At 45.3% G+C, this 21628-nt stretch overlaps 1 protein-coding gene across 1 annotated transcript; it reads left to right on the top strand.

Moving 5' to 3' along the window:
- Positions 1 to 607: 607 nt before the first annotated feature.
- Positions 608 to 5388, top strand: BNIP1 (BCL2 interacting protein 1). Its single transcript, XM_075766646.1, has 6 exons — positions 608 to 727; positions 860 to 952; positions 1140 to 1231; positions 1696 to 1797; positions 2524 to 2642; positions 4736 to 5388. Exons 1-6 carry the CDS (start codon positions 644 to 646, stop codon positions 4930 to 4932), a joined length of 687 nt encoding a protein of 228 aa, XP_075622761.1. The 5' UTR covers positions 608 to 643; the 3' UTR covers positions 4933 to 5388.
- The last annotated feature ends 16240 nt before the right edge of the window (positions 5389 to 21628 follow it).

A 21628-nucleotide genomic window follows, 5' to 3' on the forward strand; every position in this document is an offset into this window, starting at 1 on the left:
CCCAGAGCTGCCCCGCCCGGGGCCGGTCAGGGGTGAGGCCGTGGGGAGAACGCGGACGGCACCCACCGCTCCTCCGGCTGCTGTCTGGCCTTCGACTCCGCGGCCCCTGCTTCAGCGTGGGCCGAGGGCAGGAGGGGGAAGACGCGGCACCGGGGGAGGCGGTTGTGGTAGAAGCAAAGGGGCCGCCGCGTTGCCTCCCCTCACGCTGTTCCCCAGTCTCTGCACGCCGGCCGCCCTGCCTGCTGAGGGCCAGGCTCCTGAGGGGTGCGGGCCTGGCCGCCCAGGAACCGCGGGGGGTGTTGGGTGTAAAACCGCGCAGCTTGTGGCGTTACCAGCGCTTGTCACGGCCCGCGCTGCTCTGGGCCCGTTTTAGCACGCGGGGCAGGACCCTCAGCCGCTAATAAACCGCCTTTTCATGCTCTTACACCGTGTACGAGGGAACCTTTCCTGTGTAAGACCGGGAGCACCTCGGGAGCACGGCACGCGTTATTCGGCACAGGCGGCCCGTCGAGAGAACGGACCGCTCGCCGCTCGCCACGCCGCGGGGGTTCGGGGCCCGCGGGCTGCCTGTGCGCTCCTCGGGCCCGCAGGGGGCGCCCGCGGGCCGGGAGGCGGGGCCTCGGCCTCCCCTTCCCCTGCCAAGATGGCGGCGGCAGCTTGCGTGCCCGTGCGGGTCTGCCACCAGGAGATCGTCAAGTTCGACCTGGAGATCAAGGCGGCCGTGCAGGTACCGCCGCCCGCCTCCGCGGCGGGTCCCCCCTGACAGGGCTGCGGGGCGGCCGCCGCCCTGCGCGGGGAGCCCGGGCCGGGCCGGGCGATGCTCGCGGCGGGCCGCGCTAACCGGGCCGTTGTCTTCCAGGACATCCGGGACTGCCCGGGGCCGCTCAGCGCCCTCACGGAGCTCAACGCCGCCGTGAAGGAGAAGTTCCGCCACCTCCGCGGCCGCATCCAGGTGAGGCGACCGGCCTTTGCCGCAGGCCCGCGCCGTGCGGCCTGCCCTCGGGCTGGTGGGGGGTGCCCGGCCGTGGGGCCGTTAGTTTATCGGGTCAGTCTGCTGTTAATTCACTCCTGGCCGGGGTGGGGTGTGCGAGTTGCAGCAGTTGTTGATCACGTTTTCGTGTTTCTGCTTGCCGTCCAAGGAGCTCGAACAGATGGCGAAGGAGCAAGATAAAGAGTCAGAGAAACAAGCCCTGCTGCGGGAAGTGGAAAACCACAAGAAACAAATGCTCAGGTGGGTCGGTGCTATTTACAGGTCCCCTGTAGCCAGAGATCATCTGACTTCTGTACAGCGTCTTTCGGATCCTGTTTTGCACATATGGTCGCTGACATGATGCTGTTTTGCACAAGACGAAGAGAGAGAGGATCGGGGCGGAAAGAGGGCGGACTCCCTTCCTCATCCTCTCTCGTGTCCTTTCTCCCTAACCATGGTCTGTCACTGTGGGCAGTTGAGGATGTAAGCATGTGGCCTGAGAGTCTGTCATTTGACAGCTGCACGGTGTGGTTCTTCCCTTGCTCCATAAATGATGCACTTAGGAGAAATGAGAGGACAGTATATTGTTACTCTGTGGTGTAATGTAGAGAAAGTCCATGCATGTATCTGGGGTGCTCAGTTACAGTGGTGACTGCTTTGTGAAAATTGTTTTCTTTTGCAAGGTGTTACTGTTGTATTACAACACTGTACTCTTGTGATTTCAGCAATCAGGCAGCTTGGAGAAAGGCAAATCTGGCTTGCAAAATTGCTATTGACAACTCTGAGAAAGATCAGCTGCTACAGGGAAGAGACTCCTTAAGACAAAGGTATTAAACCATCCCACTGTATCATCTGAGACTTACACAGTGCATGCTATATTCACTAGCTTTAAATGGAAGTGGTATAATGTTTTTGAGTTACTTAATTGTATGTGGAACATAGCTTTGCTTTTATGAGTGCATTTACCTTTTGTGGAGATTTAAACTGTTAAGGATTGTGATAATTTCAGATTTTCTTGGCATTGTCATGTCTAAACAGAAGAGGATAAGATATAACCTTCATAGTTTTTCTGATCATCTTTTATATTCATTCCAATCAGGGTCATAAACAAGTAATGGATCATTATGCAAGCTGTTTTCATATGCAAAACTGGATGTAAGCTTGTGTAATTCCTGTATTGAAAAGTTGGCTTATTTAGTATCGTGAAGCAACAAATGAGATATAAACTATCTTGGGTATCAGTGCTTCTATGCCAGCTCATGAAATTGTACAGTCATGGATGAATAACTGGTGAAAGCTGGGCCTCTGTGAGATTCTGAGCCACTAGCAGTTGTTTTGGCTCATGACTTTAATATTTTGTGATTATTTTTTTAATTGTTTAGTGAAGGTAATCTGAATTTCTCATGCAGTAAAAACTGATTGTGTGCTTTGTATGTTGGCAGAGATGTTTGGTGCCAAACTCTGTTCCAAGCTCCCTGGCAGTGGCATTTTCCTGCAGTACCCAAAGACGTAATTTTATCCTTCCTGCTTTACTTCTTCCCTTTCTTTTTCAGGAAGACTACAAAGGAAAGTCTGGCAGAGAGTGCAAGTAACATCACAGAGAGTCTGATGGGCATTAGCAGGATGATGTCACAGCAAGTCCAGCAGAGTGAGGAGACTGTGCAAACCCTAGGTACAGGTGTTACTTCAGTGTTTGGGTATGGATTGGATGGTTAAAACACCTTTCACCAGTTTTGTGAGGATGGGGAGAGGCAAACTGACATGGGTTGGAGCACAGTGGGAACCTGCTTTGCTGTAGAACTTACTACGATGATAACTAAAGGACTGTCCAGCAGAACTCCTCTAGCAGTTGGACTTAAATAGATAATAATAACATGTTGTGTGGAGCTGTTGGCTAGAGGTTCTGTTTCATGATTATAAGTAAACGAGGAAAAGGGGGCAGGATGAGGAGCTCTTGTTTTAGCTTCATATAAAAGTAATTGTAAAAGCAGTGTGAGTTCACACAGTGCTGAGAGCGTGTTTGGTGTTTCTCTGTGCTGCTGTCCTGGCATGCATTTGGTAATAGCAGAGAAATTAAAGCGTAGGTACAAGTCCATACACAGAGGAAACGTAAGGCTGAAGACTGTTGTCACCCGGTCTGCAGCTGGGATGACTAAGAGACGAGGAGATCAAGTGACTTGAACCCAAGGTCACTTGCTCTGTCAGCAGTGCATCAGGGACTGTGAAACCAAGATTTCACCCAGTTCTTTGGCATAGACTCCTAGGACAATAAATCAAGTGTCCTGTCAGAACTGGTGATTCGTGAAGCATTTAGAAGTTGGATCTGTGCTGCCTGGGCCTCTTAGTAGCTGTGCTTTTGGGCAGAAGAGAAAACAGTTTAAAGATGTGGATAAATAACACAACTTTTGCCCTCCTTGTTTTCTGCCCCCATCTGGGGATGGCAGCTGGGCATGGTTTGTTCATGCATAAGTAGCATGTTTCCTCTCCCATTAAAAAGACAGTTTGGCAGACACTTTTTCACCCTGTTTCTGACTGAACAGCACTTGGAGTTCATCAAGGGAAAAACGATCAAAGGTCATTTACAAAACCCAGCTGCAAACTCTGAAGCAGTAGTTAAATTTCCTTTTTTTTGGAGCAAGTCCTTTCCTAGTATGCAGTGAATACATGCGGCTGTGAAGCAGGGAAACTCTGCTTTGCCATTAACGATGGGAAACAAGTTTTCTATTTTCACTTGGATCAAAATGCCTCTTTAAGATGGGATATAACGGTTTGCAAAATATGACAGACATATTTCTGCTGTGCTTGTTTTTGTGAACCAGACAACATCCTTGGAGTTTGACCTTTCTTTAATCAATCGGTTCAGTATAGAGTGATATATCAGCATTCACTCTCGTACGGGATATGCATTCTGTAATATAAGAAAAAGGGCACTCCTGGGCTTTTGCTTGAATTTAATAATTTGAAAGGAGGAAGGCTGAGGAGTTTGGGATGTTTGCTTGTTTGTTTTCTCACAGGGAAAGACAAATTGAAGGGGACTGATGAGACCAATCAATACACTTTTTGCTCTAGTCAATTTTCTCTTTTTCATTAGGACAAAAAACCCCCAAAGTATTTTGTTTGTCAAAAATAACTATTAAAAATTCTTTCAATTGTTTGAGCTGAATAACTAAGCATCTGTTACTGCTGCATGCTGCTTTTTCACTTTCTGCAACCCCATTTGAATTATGCTGATTTACTACTCTGGCTTGAGGGAACAGTTTCAGTTGTGCAATTAACATTTTCAAATATCGACCTGTCCTGCTGCTAGAACTGATGCTGATAGTGATGGTGATTTGTCTCTCTTAGGTTGGTGGGTTTAGCACCATTCTTACTTCACTCTGCTTCCAGCGAGCTCTCAGGTAGCACTGCTTTGTTCATAAAAAAATGTGAACTAGATTTGGTCTGGTAACGTAAAAATTAAAAAGTCAGGAGTAGGACGTAGGGCCTTTAAACCATTTGGTACTCTTATTTTGCTTTGCGTTTTTCCTTAGCACATCAGGACTACTGAGTTGTGAAAGCTTCTGCAAGAACAGTCTGCATTTGTCTTACCTATAAGTCATTTGTCATACCCATAACGGTTGGACTTGACGATCTTTAAGGTTTTTTCCAACCAAAACGATTCTATGATTCTATGTATTGCCAAATATTCCATGCTTATATCCTTTGTTGTGTATTCTTAAAGCACAACCAGCTGAATTTATTTTTTTTCCCCCCTCTTAATTTCAGCCAATTCTTCACGAACCATCCTGGAAGCAAATGAAGAATTTAAATCCATGTCTGGGACAATTCAGTTGGGGCGAAAGCTAATAACAAAGTACAATCGCAGGGAACTGACGGACAAGCTGCTAATCTTTCTCGCCCTTGCCTTATTCCTGGCCACAGTGCTCTATATCTTGAAAAAAAGACTCTTTCCATTTTTGTAAAATTCCAAAGCTAAACTGAACTATTACAAAAGATCAGAGATGGCATCGTAACGGTAGGGCTTTTAAATAAAATACTAAAGGGATATTGCAATAGCTGAAAGAGCACTGGAGCAGGCATGACTTTATGCTGTCCCCATAGAGCATGTGACCTGCCTAAGAAGAGCTTAAATGAGCACGAGTCGGGAAGAAGCAGGTAGATCGAGGTATGGAAAGAAGAGATACCGATTTGCCTGTAGGTTTGGGGAACCAGACAAACACTTGAGGAACCGCGCACTCAGAGGTGCCAATCTTAACTTTCAACCTCTCTTCGTTTTGCCTTGACATTAACTTTTGTCGTTGGCTTGGACTGGAATCTGCTTTGACATCTGTGTGTGAGGTGCTGAGAGTAAGAGGAAGGATGGGAGACAGAAACTCAAATACATTCCGTTAATAAACTATTTATTGTATCCATGTAAACTGAGTTTTGTTTAAAAACAAAGTCTAATGGATTGAAAGATCCTGAATAACTTCCAGTGTAAAAATTCTGCTTAATACTTAACAGCAGTGGTTGCTTATGCATTGTTTTTTTCTGGGAGCATAGCACTCATGCGGTCTGGCTCTGTTCCTCTGGCCGTGGGAGGGCTCTGACCAAAGCAAAAATGGGACCCCCATTTGTTACTATTAATTTGCACAATATATTTGAGAATTATGTTGCTAGTCTGTTAAAATCAAAAGCCTTTTTGCTCCTTTTCTTTATAAAATTCCACTTAATACTTTATATTTGCAAAATATTGTCAAGTTGTATGTTCAAAAGTTTTTCTTGCTCATACTGTTGATCTTTGCTCAGTTAGTAAAATCTTTCATAATTACTACCTTCCCTCTCTCTTGTGCTTTAGTAATGGGAGTTTATTTGCTTTAATAACATAAATACCAACCTGCCACACTACATGTAGCACCCTGAAGTAACAAAAACAGTAAAGCAATATTCTTAAAACTGATGTTGCCTTCCCCTCCCGAAATTGCTTCTTTGCTTTTTCAGAGCTGACTGGTAAAGTTGACATTCTGTTTAGGAAATTCTCACAGAATGGTTGAATACTGCCTTAATTTAGTAGCTAGAAGTGAACTTGTTTAAAAGGCAGGGCTATGTACATCCTAAGAAATATGGCATCAAGTAAAGTGCAGTATATAAGTTTTTGTGGAATTTGAGGCTAGCTTACTATTGTAGTTAATTCTCAATAGTACATTTAGAGGGAGGAGGTGAGCAGCGGATTATCTTATTGTCATAGTCATTTACTAGGTCTCATCCGTGGGTCTCATCAATTTACGCTTTTGCCAGCAGCTGCTACAAGCTTGGTTAAAGACGTAAGTTGCAGTAGGTTGTAATTATCCAAACCAGTGTACAGGACAGCTGACATGGTAATTGTGTAACTGTGTGCATCAACAGTAAAAACCGGAATTTGTAATGTAATTCAAAATCAAGGGCTCTGCCTGAAGAGTTGATACACGAGCCGTTCTTCCTGGTGCAGTAAAAAGGGATTTGGAAACTGTGCCAGGAGTGGTACATCTCGCAGAGGGCACTACCACATGGGAGCCGCGCGTTTTCGTGCCCTGGGAGTCCTGTAACACGCAGACTAGACAGAATGGATGTGGCTTTTACTGTATCATCTATTCATCATAGTTCAGTGGAGCCTTCCTCATGGCCTGTCCTGAGATGCAGAATTGCACGGATTGAAATAAGTCGACAATGTGCACATGCCAGTTTTGAATAAGAGAAATTACTTGGTTTAAAAAAGATATATTGCACAAAGTCAACACGTGTGCTTTTTAATAATAATAAAAGCCTTGCTTTGGAAGAAGTGTTCTGAGGAGCAGACTGCTAACCAAGGAGAGCGTTGGGTAGTCTGCAAGTTGGGGCTACAGCGGAGCAAGTTTCATCCAGCCCAGGGCCACGGCTGCTGCGCTCATACCTCTCGCCTCTAGCGTCAGGCTCCTGCCCTCTCGGGAGCTCGTCCCTGTGCCCCTCTGCGTGGATGTGTACAAACATACATAAAAGTGTGTCCACCTGTCCCCCAGTCTTGGAAAATATGGCTTTAAATACATTAATATTTAAGACATGAAGATTATTTAGATTATAAATACATTTCAAGTGAATTCCTGTGCAGCAGTTCCCATTTTCCAAATCAGCAGTGCAGTGCCTTTTTATGCAACTTCAGTCAATAAAATTCTCTTTTTATGGACTACTTACTGCTGCTAGGCCAGATGTAGCAGCATGGCTTTATTCTTTTCAGCCAGCTTGAAAACAGCCTTGCCTTTCTGAAACATGGGACCTGCAGGTGGTCGTACACTAGCTGCCTCCGTATTTCCTCCCTGGTGTGGATGCAATATAAAAATAGGTTGTTGCTAATCTCTGAGATACTGGGACGCTAAACAGAGGAGAGAGCTCTGCTGTAAGCAGTGATGCAGCACGACCGTCTCCAGGAAGTTTCACTTGGTTTATCTTTGTGACGTGCTCCTGTCAGAACATAGATCAAACTTAAAAAAAGCAGCAGCATTCTCACAGTGCTGAGAATTTCAGTAAAGTTTGGTTTAAAGGGGTGATCTTTTTGGATGGGGATTTTAATGTAGCAATTTAGGGGAAAATAAAAGGTTTGTTGCTGAATGTCTTGGGTTTTGCTTTGTTCTCATCTTGTTACTGAAATTTTAGCTTTCAGACCTTGACCTGCTGGAACACTCTGAAAGCAAAAAGTAACTTGTAAGGACCTTCCTTATGACATTTTCTTTCTCTTGCATCCGGATTTCGTTAAAAAAAAAAAAAAATCTAGTCCTTTTGTAAACATACCTACCTGCTCTGTATAAACTGACTGTCAATTTACAGTCCTTAGAGACGAGGGAAATAAGTGAAAAAAGATCAAGGACAACTGGACCTTTTGGGAGAGGGGAAGATTAGAAATCCTCCCTGGGATGCAATGGGTCGATCTGCAGCACTTGGTACTTGAACTGTTTCCTTCTGTAGGCAGCCAGAAAGCATCCAGGCTCCTGATGGGCCACAGACCAGAAAAGAATCAGTGCAGACAGCGAGATAAATGTTATTTCCTCTTTGGGCTAAGAAGGGTGATTTGGTGAAGCACCATCTCTAACGTGCAGGGCCAGCCACCCAAAGTGGTGCCTCGGTAGACACCCTGCCTTGGTGGTTGGGTGCTGGAGCAGAGCCAGAGCTGATGGTAGGTGCCTTGGAGCTCTCCTGGGCAGGGGGATGCTCAATCAGCCCATACAGCCTGCAGCTGGGGACAGCTGAGTGGGTGTGCTCAAACATCCTCCCTCCAGGCTGCAGCATCTGCTCTGGCTTGCTCCTCACCTACAGACCTTGTTCCTGGCTTGAAGGTAGGTCTCTATCTGATCTTTTGAGTAACTGAGCGGGAACATTGACACGGGAAGAGGAGGTGGTTGTGCTTGGCTCTTGTTGTCCAAAACCTGCAATGTTAATCCAGGGAGCATGGAAAGTTGGGCCTGTGCAGTTCTGTGTCTACAAGGGGATTTATGCTTGCATCTTCTGCCTTCTGGGCAGCCCAGTAATCTCTGTGAGCACCTCTGAATGTGAAGGTGGGGTTTGAATCGTGCAGGGTGGTGTGTCTTGGGGTCTTGCTTCTGCTGCATGCCCAAGGTTGTGTTGTGAAGGGTGAAAACTGGCATCACACCAATTTATTTGAAAAGGAGTAGTGTTTTCTTAGGTGCTTCACCCTCCAAGTTTGCCCTGATAAGTGCAGCAGACCCATCAGGGATGGTGAGAAGAGGATGGCCTCTGCTTCTTCTCCTCTTCTGGGTTCAGGCATGACTTGGGGGCAAGGGTTGGAGCTCCAGGACTGCAGAAGGTGTTTTGAGAGCTTTAGAGTAAGAAAGAAAGAGCTCCGCAGACATGCTCAGGGCTGCGCTGCACGCAAGTGAAAGCCAACAGGAATGCTCCTGTTGCTACCTGGACTGCTCCTCTCCCCCAGGCAGCGGGTATCAGATGTGGTCACTGCAACCTGATAGTGGGGTTCGTTGTCACAAAACAGTTGCAGTGAAAATCTTTTTCCTTCAAAGAATAATGCTCCTTTAAAACAAGGAGCAAGGAACTACTGCAAACTTAAAAAGGGACTGAAATCTCCCTGTCCTGGAGTTCAGGGGCTGAGGCAGGCAGCTGGTAGCAATCAAACAGCTGTGGGTTAATGAACTCCTCATCAGCTGAGCGGTGGTTAATTGCCTGTAAGGGGGCTCAAGCCATGTGAAGGACCGTTGGTGTTTTGCTGTGCAGCTGGAGCTGTTTAGGGATGAGGATGGGGCAGTTCTGATGCCTCAGCAGATTTAGATGTTAGTTATTAAAGAGCTTGCTGGTTTGTGAGAGTCCATGTGGAGTCCAGCCCACTGAGATCAGTTTGCTTTTTCTGAACACCTGTGGAGAAGGGGAAAATGGCTGGAAGGTGGCCCTGGATGTGTCAGGAGCCAGGCAGCGCTCTCGGATATTTAGCTGTGTTGCCAGCACGTGGTTAGCGGGCTGTGGATGCAGATGTGATCCTGGTCTCCATTCCTACGTGGCCGTGGTGGAAAGCCCGTGGGCAGGAGCAGCTGCCTGCTGGGTTTCCATGTTGCCGTAGCTGGGATTGTGGGCATCTCCCCGGTACGTCCCTGAGGTGTGCAGCCTGAAGGTCGCTTCCTGAGTGTTTACTTAGGTGTATGTTTTCAAGTAAAGTCACCTTTTAGTGATTGCAATAAAATACGGGTCTGAGGGAAAGAATTGGAAACCGTTTTAGCATGTGTCATAACTGTGCTGAAAAGACGTATTTGATTTGACTTGTAATTATTTGGTTATTGGTGATAGCCTCGGCAAATACAGAAATATTACAGGATAACTTGGTGTGGGAAAATAAGTGTACGTTCTCCCCCCTAATAATTAAGGGGAAATGCAGCATGTATTTGAAGTTCTGCTTTTGAAATGCTTTCCACGTAACTGGCTTTACCAAAACAGAAGGGTGAATTCATAGCTTGGAAGTTTCTAAAAATGTCTCTGCCAAATGTGCGCGGCTGCTATCACATGCCAAGTGGTCCAGAGCAAGTCAGGCTGGAATCTTTGGGGGCTGAGAATATCCAGGGGGCATGTGCATACTTGTCTGCAAATATGTGGGGCTCTTCTTTGGAAGGGGGGGGGGGGAAATCAGCTTAATATTGCTTTGCCTTCCTATTTGTAATGGTGTGATTCCACCAGAAGAGCAATCTTAAGCAAATATTTTAGTGAGATGTGCTTTTGTGATTGTACATTACTGCAAAGTGCGCCAAGCCCTTCGTGTGCGTGGTGGCTGAGTGCCTGCTCGCTCTCTGTCCCTTACAGGTGTGATCGGTGTTCTCCAAATAGGCGGCAGGTGCTGTGTACCGCAACCGAATGCACTCAGCGCCGCCAGGGCAGGGCGGCAGCCAAAGTATGGGTGGTCATGATGCTCTGTGGTACAAATGCCAGCTATCCACCAATTAATTTTTTCTAATTGCTGAAAGATCGATGTAATTCTTTCTCTGAGAGTAGCTGGTGAGAACGGGAACCTTGCTTCAAAACTTAGCCCTTTTAATAAAGGGCTGGAAGTTTGCTCCACTGTTGTCATTCAGTTTCCCCGGCTGTCTGTGTTTATCAGAGTCACAGACCAGTTGAGGTTGGCAGGGACATCTGGAGTCCATCTGGTCCAAGCCCCTGCTCAAGCAAGGCCACCCACAGCCGGTTGCCCAGGACCATGTCCAGATGGCTCCTGAATATCTCCAAGGATGGAGAGACCACAATCTCCCCGGTTGCCCTCATAGTAAAAAAATATTTCCTGATGTTCAGAGGGAACCTCCTCTGTTTCAGTGTGTGTCCATTGCCTCTGGTCCTGTCACTGGGCATCACTGGAAGGAGCCTGGCTCCCTCCTGTATGCACCCTCCCTTTGGGTATTTATATGCATTGGTAAGATCCCCTTCCCCTTGATGAGAAGCCTTCTCTGGGCTGAACAGCCCCAGCTCTCTCAGCCTCCGTTCAGTCCTCACCTGTACTGTTAAGTGTGGTATTTTTTACATTAGTTGAGGAACAAGTTCAACTTAAAAGAGGTGGAAAGAGCCCGTATTTGAATTTTAGTACATTTGGTTCTCTTCTAATGCAGCAGTTCATGATATCATCGAGTATTTCTCAATCATGTACATCTTAAGGTATGCTTGTTAGGGAATAATGGGATCACTTGATGGTGATGATGTAATCTTTCCAACATTTGATGGCTGCAGGGTTTGTCACTTATCTATAAAGAACCTAAAATGTTCACAGGTGGGAAAGTCAGACTTCTTAGGTTTCTTTGCTGTGTACTGCATTGTTTGAGGCTTGGTAGGAGAAAAAAATTTAAAATCCCAACGCATCCTGAAAACAAATCTCAAATCACATCATTTAAATTCACATTGTGTAAGTAGTATAACTAGCTACTGTGGCATCTGGAGCAGTATCATCGTTATCTTTCTAGTTGCCCAGTGTGCTGTGAGTATCCATGCTCACATCAAATATTCACTGAATAAACACTTCCCAAGCTGCTGGTCAAGCAAGGATGATCCGTTCCTGAAAACTGATGTTCTCCTGGTTGTGGGCTGTGCTGGGATCCTTGACTCATGGGTGGATTGCAGCTGGGTGTCAGATAACCAGTTATTACTCCGTCTGCTATCTCTGCATCTGTCCCGTTGTGCCATTGTGTTTTCAACTGTATAAAATGCATCCTGGGGCTCTTGCATCATCCTACCACTACCCAAAAGTTTGTGGACTGGCTTAATGCAGGTGCCTGTTCCTGCGGCTCATCGTGGACTTGTTCAGGCTGAGACTGTTACACTGAATAAACTAAACTTTATTATTATCTGCTTACTTATATAAAACAGTACGAGCAGGATCTGGGCCGCTCTGTGCAACGAGACAAATGACAGTCCCACTGAGCTGACATTTTAGTTTTATCACAGGAACAAGTGATGGAAGAGTTTGTGCCAATTTCTTTAGGTGACGCATTGAGAGAGATGCTCTGGATGTGCCAGTGCACTGTAACTGTGCCTTGAAGATTTGATCCTTGTCCACGGAGAGCTACAGTCTGAGGAAGGGACTGGGAATCTTTATTGACTTAATTGGGTTTAGGGCCTGGCCCTTCATGTGGTGTACACTGAGATCTCCACTCAAATTAGGAGAGACATAGCATGTGTGAAATCAGAGAAAGGAAGATGAAAAATGGGTCCAGAGGCTTATTCATGCACTGTTTACCTGCCTGGGTTCATTCTTTCTTTCTTTCCCATGAAGATGTATTCATGGAGGGGGCAGGGAGTCAATAAGTGATGTTTCTGGTTCAGTATCATCTTTCTGTTACTGATAAATTCTTGCCAATGAGCAAAATCATACGCTTCTGGAGCTGCCCAGCTGTGTGCGTCTGCCTGCACCGATGCACCATTTGCGGCAAAATCCCACAAGCAGAGAGGAGCCGCTGCATCTTCCTTAATGTAGAGCTGCTCTGGTTTTACGGCATTTCAATGAGTTACATGCAACCAGCAGCCAGATCCTTCTTCTGCCTGGGCTGTGGCAGAACTCTGACAAGTAGCAGCAACCATAGGAAAGGTTAATATTCAAATCCTTTACTGTCTATAATTATTCACACTTCTGCAAGTTCACTGGAAAATGCCACCTAGTTGTGTCTGCGTGTCGCTGTGTAAATGCGCGTGGTTAAGGGCAGTGAAGCCAGAACTGATTTCCCAGCCTAAAATCCCTCCTCTGTGCTATGGGCTGGGGCTGCTGATCCCACCAGCACAAGCAATAGGCTGAATAAACTCCCAGCTTCTGCCACCATGCGATCATAAAAGGTATCAAATTCTACACCAGTAGATATATGGTCTTCACAGTAGCAAACGAACGTATTAAATATGAACCCTAGGGAACACTTCATAAAAAGCAGCTTTTACTTTTATTTGCCTCTTGTTTGGGTTTGCTTTTAATGTCATTTTATGCCCGTTATGTAAGTATCGAGTGCGTGAGTCACAACTGCAGAGCATCTGTGGTTGCCAAGTTCTCTTTGCCTAGCTCCGTCCTCACCCGCTGGCTGTTCCCGCTTACTCCACGTGAGCAGGAGCAGCCCAGCCTGGCCTTCTGGGCTGCCGTGGCGTTGAGGAAAACGGCGCGGTTCCAGTGTGGACCCTGGGTACTACCGCAAAGCAAGAGCTGCGGTAATCGTAGCTGTGTGTCTGCCTCAAGGTGATGCCTCAGGTGCTAAAATGCCGGATTAAACATGAGGCTCATGCAGCCATTGAAAGGAATTAAAAATAATTTGGTAGGAGTTATGAGAAGCAAATCTGGTGAAGGTCTCTCCCGGAGGTGCTGCGACATCTCGCCATACCTCGGACCACCGCAGTCTCTCCCTTCCACTTGGGCTTCCTTTTATTTTTAACCTCGCAACGTGAGACTGATCAGATGTTATCGCTCCTGACCTTTGCCTCCTGCTGCAACATCGGAGCTGACTTGCATATCCCACTTATCTCCCGCTTTTAGAGGCTGCCAGGCAGGGTCGCAGGCTGCGCTGGGGAGCGCTTTGCCCTGCGGTTGGTGTCGGTGGCTGCATGAAAGGAAAATGCCACTCGGCTGCTCTGAGCCTGGCCTGGTGATAATGCTGCGTGCGTCCCTCTGGTCCCGCGATAAGCGCCCAAAGGGCAGGCAGGGAGAACGTCTCCTCGGGGATCAGCGCACACCAAGCCCTATAGATAGAACCACGTATATATAGAACAACATGAAAGCTTTTTGCTTTCTTCTTTTCAACAGGGTGATGGCTAAGTATCACATCCAGGGAGGCTTTCGGACCTGACCCCTCCAGGGGTCTGGTCTCATTGTACCCACAAGTTCTTCAGTTTGCATTGCCCCAGCAGGAACGGAGATTTGAAACCGAAACCCACATGGGCTGCAAAGTGTTATTTCATAGTCCCAATAAATGCTGAAAGACCGGGGACGGCTGGGTCGGTTTCCCTTTATCTTCAAAATGGACAGCGGGACAAATTTTTTTCTGTTTGGGATATTGGCTTTTCAGAGGTGTCACCCAACTACCAAACAGTTATTGCTGCTGCTGATGGGAGATAACTCTGTCAGTGGCATCTAGGTGCTGACATTATGGCTAGCTAGTCCAAAATGAAGATAAGATTTTTCTATATTAAGTAAGTCTATTGATCCAGTTGGCGTCCTGTCCTGTGTCTGATAATAGCAAATACTTGATGTTTCCAAGGGAAGCAAGCCTTCCCCTGTTCTGTATATTGTTATATATTGTGTGTATATATATAAAAATGATCTATTATATGTATAGCAATGCTGTATATTTTGGATTAAACAATGAAGAATTCCTTTCTGAGCTGTGTTCTTAAAAGCATGCTGCTTTTCCTTCTTTTCATTGGGATATAAAATTGCAAATGTGCTAAGGATCATAATGTTATTGCCATTTGTTTAAATGTCAGAGACGATACTTGAAAATAGCTGAAGCAAAAACGCAAGTAGCTTCATGCCAGCGACTCCCGGCTTTCACTGACTGGTTTGTGCCAGTAATCTGTCTGCTTATTCAAAACCAACCAGCCAAAAAAAGGGGGGGGGGGGGGGGAACCCAAAACCAAACCACAAACCCACAATTCTCTTTATCTTCAGATTTGTTTAAAATAGTTTTGTCTTTGCATCAATATCTTTGGTAAGTGCAGGCTGACTTAAACTTACTTCCTGATCTGTCACAGACTTAATGGCTAATAACTTTGTAGACAATTCATGCTGAAAGACAGCAAGTGGGAATTTACACTCTCATTACTGCAAATTAATTAATGTTCATAAAGATGTGGGTGGATGTTTAGGTTTGCAGATTTCAACAAGAACTTCTGGTCTTATCACCTTGTCAAAAAGGCATTACATTATGTGTCTGTTTGAGGAGTCCAGAAAAGATAGCGAGCTTTGGGAGAGATATTGCCAGTTAGGAAAACATAATGCCTGGAACAAGAAGCAGTAAATATAGAATATTCCTCTCCAAAAGAAAAAAAAAAAAAAACACCTCTGTGTTCAGTACTAAGGTCTAGATGAAGACTTTGCTTCTGCCTCTACAAGAGGAGGGTGGCAGCCGAGCTATTTTTGTGGATTAAAGCCAAAAGATAATGGCAGTCCTTTCTGTACTCAACCTACAATGCTTTGGGCACTGGATTTAGTGTCATCGTAGTAATAACCACACGTGTATTGTTAATTAACGTATCTGAATCTTATTCCTGTGAGGTACCTTGTCCATGATCCAGTGGGGAAAAAACGTTCCCCGGGGTGAAGGGAGCAGGGAGGTCCCTCGGACGGCCCAGGCACAGCTCAGAGCTGCTGCAGCTTCTCCAGAAACATGTTCATCAGCCCCAGACGCTGCTGGTGACAAATGACATTTTCTTTGCCTTTGTACACTGGGGCGTAAGATGTGACGTTTAAATTCAAGATCAATTATTTTTAACTGAAGAATGATAGCCCTGTGTCTAAATTATCTCAGGGCTTAATTCACATCAGTTAAACCTTTTCAAAGGCTTATTAAAATTCCTTAAGTGTGTCCAACTTATCAGCAGTTGAGTGTCAATGGCATTATACAAATGTTGCTATTGGAAATAACTGTTAAGTATTGCTTGACTATATTATTCTCATATATATATATTATGCCTGTGACTATTAACACTACTTAGTACTACATGACTCCTTTCATCTGGTGATCATAAGGCATTGCCCAGGGAAACAAGTACCGTTCTCTCCTTTCTAAACATGGGAAAACTGTCACGTCCAGCGCTGTGCCTCATACTTGGGTTTAACATCTTCCACTGAACCCTGCCAGGCTCGGCGCTCGGGCTGCCCTGTCGGTTTTTAACAGGACCTCATTTGTGCTGCTGCAGCACCTAAACCTGGCACCCGGGCAGGGCTGTCTTCCGCGTGGGCAAACACAGGGCAGCGGCACCGCTCCTTCGCCGAGGCCCCTGCGATGCTGGAAAACGTATAGATCCATATAGACTGACAGACGCACGGCAGGGAGGAGGGGGAACCGAGCAGCACAGAAGACAGTTCGGCAACTGCTGTCACTGTTATGGACAAAGGAAAGTTTGGGAGGAGCGTGGAAGGGTTTTTGGCTGTGCTGTCAGGAAATCTGGGAAAATCTGATCACAGAGTCTGGCATGAACATCTTGATGCCATGAGAGAGAATGAAAAGGGGAGGGACAGTCTCTGAAGGGCCGTGAATGCCACTAGCTCCGTGGTCCTGTGCCAGTCCCCAGTAGCGGTGAGGGAGAAAAATCCCGTTTGTGAGTAAAGGTGCTGCCTCTCCTGGCACCCGATACAGCTGCAGGAGGTTGGGATGGGGTTATCGGTGTGCATGAATATCCAGTCAGAAACGCTTGGGATTAGCTCACAAGTGTTCTTATGTATTTTTTCCCTCTTTTTTTTTTTTTTTTTCTCTGCAGTATAAATATATAGTTCTTACCTGTCTCAGGCAGTGGTGGAGGTTTAGATTTTATACCTACTTGTATTTACCTCACATTGAGGTTCTGTATGCAGAATGCATTTTGACCGATCGTTTATTCCAGAAACCACTAGGTAGCACTGTGAAATAAAGTTCTGCTGAGCCCCGCACCATCTCACCACTTCCCTGGCAATTGGCCTCAGCGGAACAAAGACAATTCTCGTACTGAACATCCTGGGATTCCCAAAGATAGCAAGGCTGGGTTGAAAACTTTCTCCAGTGTTGGGTCTGCAGTCACGCATGGGATATCACCAGTCATGATACAAATATTACAATATATGCTTTTAAATGTTTTGGGCACTATTCGGTTACCTGCCTTCGGCATGTGAGCTGCCTGCTTGTGCCGATGAAGCAGAGCAGAGGCTCGCACAGATGAAAGCCCCAGTTGGGAAACACAAATGCGTGTCATGCTTTACTCCGCTTTAAAGCGACTTAGCACCGAAACTCTGCAGCACAGTTGCTACAAACATTTCTAAAATGATTAATCTTTGTGCTCTGATGGCAACAGCTGCATGTTGTAGCTGAGATGTACTGTACTCACATCTATCGCACATTATTCTCATAATAAGCGTTTTTCTCTCATAAAATTCTCTTTATTGGAATATAATTTTTTAATTTTATGGAGAAGCTATGAACAGTCTAATATATTAATTTTCAGTTTGATACTAAAAATTATTTTTGGTTAAACTCTAAGTTTCTTCTACCTTGATGAGATTTATTAATTCCTAGGAGATTCATTATATTTCTAATTTTCAGTAGACTATACCACGAAGGAAAACACATTGTCTTGATTTATTATGTTAAGGGTTATCCTTCCAAAGGAATGGAGTCAGGTAAAAATTGAGGTTTTTATTATTAACTTGGTTTTATTAAAATTACTTTAGTAATATCAGTTAACTACTTTGGATTATTAATCCCAAAATTACTCTAAAAATAAAATTGGCAAGTCATCTATCGTAACTTTTGAGTTTCAAGAAGTTAGTAAGTTAACTTTCTGCATTTTGTTCAACTCAACTACATATGGTCAACTGTTTAAGAGCTTAGCTGTAGAACGGCTTATGCACGTTTATATTTAAATACCCAGCGGCTAACTGTAACGTGTGTGACTACATCAGCTCCATATCACTGCTTTTTAAAATTAGACCTTGCTCCGGCTGCTGCAGGGACTGGAGACATGATAAAGGGATTGAGCATCACGCTCTGGAATAACTGCCGGGCTTAAATGCTCGAGTTACAGAAACCCCGAGCCGCCACTGCTGCCGGAAAAGTCGACGTCCCTGGCTTTGGGGTCGCGGTGCGCACGCTGGTCGTTGTCAAACGCTTTGGAAAACTTCAGCGTCAGCTGAGGAGTTGGAAATTAGGACAAGGAGATTCTTTTTCTGTATCTGCTGTGGGTGTTCCTAATGTAACAGCTTTTCTATCTGCAAAATAATTACGTTCACAAAAGTGGGTTTTGAGTTGGGTGTGATAATCCACGACTGTCAGGGAAACGCAGGGACAGTGCTGACCAGAAAGGGCAAAGTGTTTGCACTAAAGGCTGTCTCTCATCTCACGCAGGCCAAGACACCCAGTTTAATCTGAAATAAAATGTCCTTAACGTTGCCCTGACAAAGGCCAGTAATGTTTGATATTTTCACCTTTTTATAGGTTTGGCCACCCTGGCTTACAGCAAAATAACATTGTGGCATCCCCTGTGGCTCTAACGGTGTCTGTTAACACTTGCTGGGCAGTTGCTTTACCTTGTCTGGTTACTTCTGCAACATCTGCAAGCAAGTTATGTGGTATTTTTGTCCCCCTGAGGATTTACGGTGACCTCTCGGGGACCTTAATCATTGGATCAATACGCTTCTGACACCTGTAGATCAACATAAACTTGACCCTTGGTCTTGACAAATCTATCACCACGATGCCCTTTTTTTAAAGCATCTCCATCGCGGGGAGTGGAAGGGGTTTGGGCTGAACAGAAATGTGATGGTGGCAAGGCAGAGCCTCGTCCGACTCAAGGTCAAAAGTCAAAATGATAAAGGAAGCCCCCGCCTGCGGTACCCGGGTGGAGTGCTGGGGTAACGGGGGAGCGGCTCAGGGAAAGGTCCCTCCGGGTTTTTGGGGTAGAGCCGGGTCCCCAGCCAGACCAGCGACTCACTGAGATGCTGGCCCTGCAGGTGATCCCGGTGTCTGGGGGAAGAGCTCTCTAAATTGCCGTATTTGATGAAAGCGCTGGTCCCCTCCTCTGGGACTTCTGATAAGACGAGATCTGCTGCTTTAAAAAGCTGCTGGTTGCACTCATCCTATCTTTAGCTCGAGTCATCAGAAAGCATTTTCTCTTTTGAAAAGTCAGTTCCTCTCTGTGCAAAGGCTTTCCCGCACTCACCCCCCCCACGCCATCCATTTTTCCATCCAAGTGCTGGGAAGCAGGGATTTCTGTCCGTGTCTTTGCCGCCTGCCTGTGCTCAGCAGGCGATGGAGGACCCTCATTCCTCACCCTGTCTCTGTAATGCAACACGAGAGGTTAAATGGCTGTCGCGAGATTCTGCATCAAATGAATGTCAGAATCAGAATTAAAACAGGGTCTTCTCAATTTCAAGATCTCACCAACTCTGAGTTTACGGAAAAAAGCAAAGCGACGAGCAGTGCATGCTGCAGCAATGACAAGCATAGGTAAAGAGCGCTCTGTAGAACAGCTAATTACAGCAAGGCTGTGTTTTCACAGAGTGGGGTGTTGGGCTTGTTGTGGGGGTTTTTTTTAGTTGTTTTGTTTTTCCCAAAAAAAGTTTTCCACAAAATGTCAATGACTCAAAAATTACTAAGTCATCAGTTCCAGTTTTAAGAAAAAAAAAAAAAAAAAAAAAGAATTAAGTCCTGTGGCCCACATTATTTAGAGGAGATTCAAAATCAGGTGAGAAAAACATTTTCATTTTCCCTCGAAAGGTGGGTGGGATGCTGGTGTCTTGCTTGATACAAGGGAACGGTCTCAAAGGAGACTTTTGATTTGAGAGCATCTGTCTAATGCATTTTGAAGAGGATGATGCTCTTCAGCTGGCGCACACTAAAATCTGCAAAATTTGTGTGATGTTGTTTCGCTTGGGGGGGAAAAAAAAAAAAACAAAACCAAAAACCAAGGTTGTGTAAGTGGGAACTAATTGCTTGAATGGCCTCTGCAGTCCCAACCACCTGTACCTCTGTCCAGATTTGACTCCTGGCACTTACAGTCCCTGAGCATGTCACAGTGACTTCTGCATGAAAGGACTGAGTAGAGCTAACGAGTCCCAATGTCTTGATTTCAGCTGCAGTTGGGAACAGCTGCATGAAGGGAAGGAACCTGTCTGGAAAATGAAAGGAATGGTCATCTGGGAGGCAGGGAGAGGAGGAGAAAATAATTGGGAGACAATTCCTTTTGCTCTGCAGTTAATCAGGCTCTCTGTCTTTCAAAATAAATCTTGGAGATCTAATTTGGCTTTCCTGGAAAAGAATCTTCAAACCAATTCTTTTGTACTTGTAGTAAGGATATGTTTTACTACTTTACTAAGGATACTACTTTATCCTTACTGTAGTAAGGATAGTTTTACTACTATTTACAGACGCAAATAAGCGTCTGACTTTGGCAAAATCACCTCTCTATTCTGTTTTGGTGATACGCTGAGATTTGAATGGATGTCCCCCCAAAATACCTTTCTGTGTGAGACAAGTTGAGCATAGTGGTGTTGACGGTCACCAGAAGAGCGTCCTGTGTCACCAGAACTGAGATCATGGCTTCTCTGTGTTGTAAAGCTGGAAAAAAAAGAGCCTTGAACTTAAGTCTGCGTCTCAATTACATGACACTTAGAAACATATTTGTATCCAACCTTTACTTTGGGAGCTCCCTTGCTCCATCTAAAGGTTTTGCAGGCTAAAAACGGATTAGTAAAGAGGTCTACCCCGATATCGTCTATGATACAGTCCAAAGCATCTTCCTCCTTATGTTCTCATAGCCTTTCTCTGTTTGCGTCTATGAAACAGCGGTGTGGTACCATATAGCTATGCGTAACTCTTGCCATGACCACAAAGTCAGCAAGCCAAATGCAATGCAGAAGAAACCTTCTCTATCATGGTAATGATGGGTGTATGTATTTGCTAAGTGTAAGTAGATGGAGTCAGGGTTCCTGTATAACAGGGGACTAAGCACCGAATTGTTATTTTCTAGAGAAAAACAAGGGAAGGCCTGGGTGTGTAAAAGGAAAAATATTTCTGTTTTCCTCAGTGATTTTTATGGTATGTAAAACAAGATTGGCATCTGAAATGGATTCTTTTATTCAGAAGTGTTCACTCCGCCAGGGCTCAGCCATGAGCAGGAGCTTTGATGTGAAACTTTGGGGTTTCACCTCTGATGCTGCCTGATCTTCTGAGTAATTTGAGTTAAATCGCTGTTTCTGGACGTATGATTTCATCAACATGTGAAATGGTGGTCCCTGTAGCTTGTAGGGATGGTGGTGCTCAGGTAAGTAACACAGGCAAGTAACACTTGTGTGCGTGGTGCTTTGAAATCCTAATGTGAAAGAACTGAAGAAGTATTATTCATTATTATTTTCTAATAGGACCTAAAATAGTTGTTTGGTGGCTGTAGCCATCAGGTGTTGTGCATGCCCGGCTGATCCCCCAGCGCAGGACGGGTTACTGCCGCACAGGGTGATTTCGGCATGTGTAATCTGGACGTGCACTGCCAAAAGCCATCCGTCATCTCCTGTTGTGACCTTGTACCACCTGTCTGTCCCATGCAAGGCCAGCAATTAAAGTGTAAGGTAATGAAGACAGCAAGACATGAAAGGGCTTTTCACTAGCTGATCAAAGGGGCAGAGCACAGTGTTCTCACAACCAAAATATTGAGACCAATAGGACTGGAAATGTGGTTGGGAAAAATAAAAGCAAAGAGGATATTTGGGAATTAGCCTACAACTATCCCTGTCCTTTGTGTGCTGTGGTTCTCTCATGTGCTCTTACTTTTTTTTTTTTTGTAGGGAAAAATATCAAGAACGTACTTTCATCTTGTTACCTGGGAAATAAACTTTGTGTGTATAAAAAGAAAATGCTATAGATAGTGTGAGCGCCAAGGACGGAACAGGAAATTTTGTTTCCAGTTCTAATGCCTCAATGTGTAAAAAACAAAACAAAAAAACCCCAAACAAACAAAAAA

Source organism: Balearica regulorum, chromosome 14 (assembly GCF_011004875.1).
Source record: "Balearica regulorum gibbericeps isolate bBalReg1 chromosome 14, bBalReg1.pri, whole genome shotgun sequence".
In the NCBI taxonomy this organism is placed as follows: Eukaryota; Metazoa; Chordata; class Aves; order Gruiformes; family Gruidae; genus Balearica; species Balearica regulorum.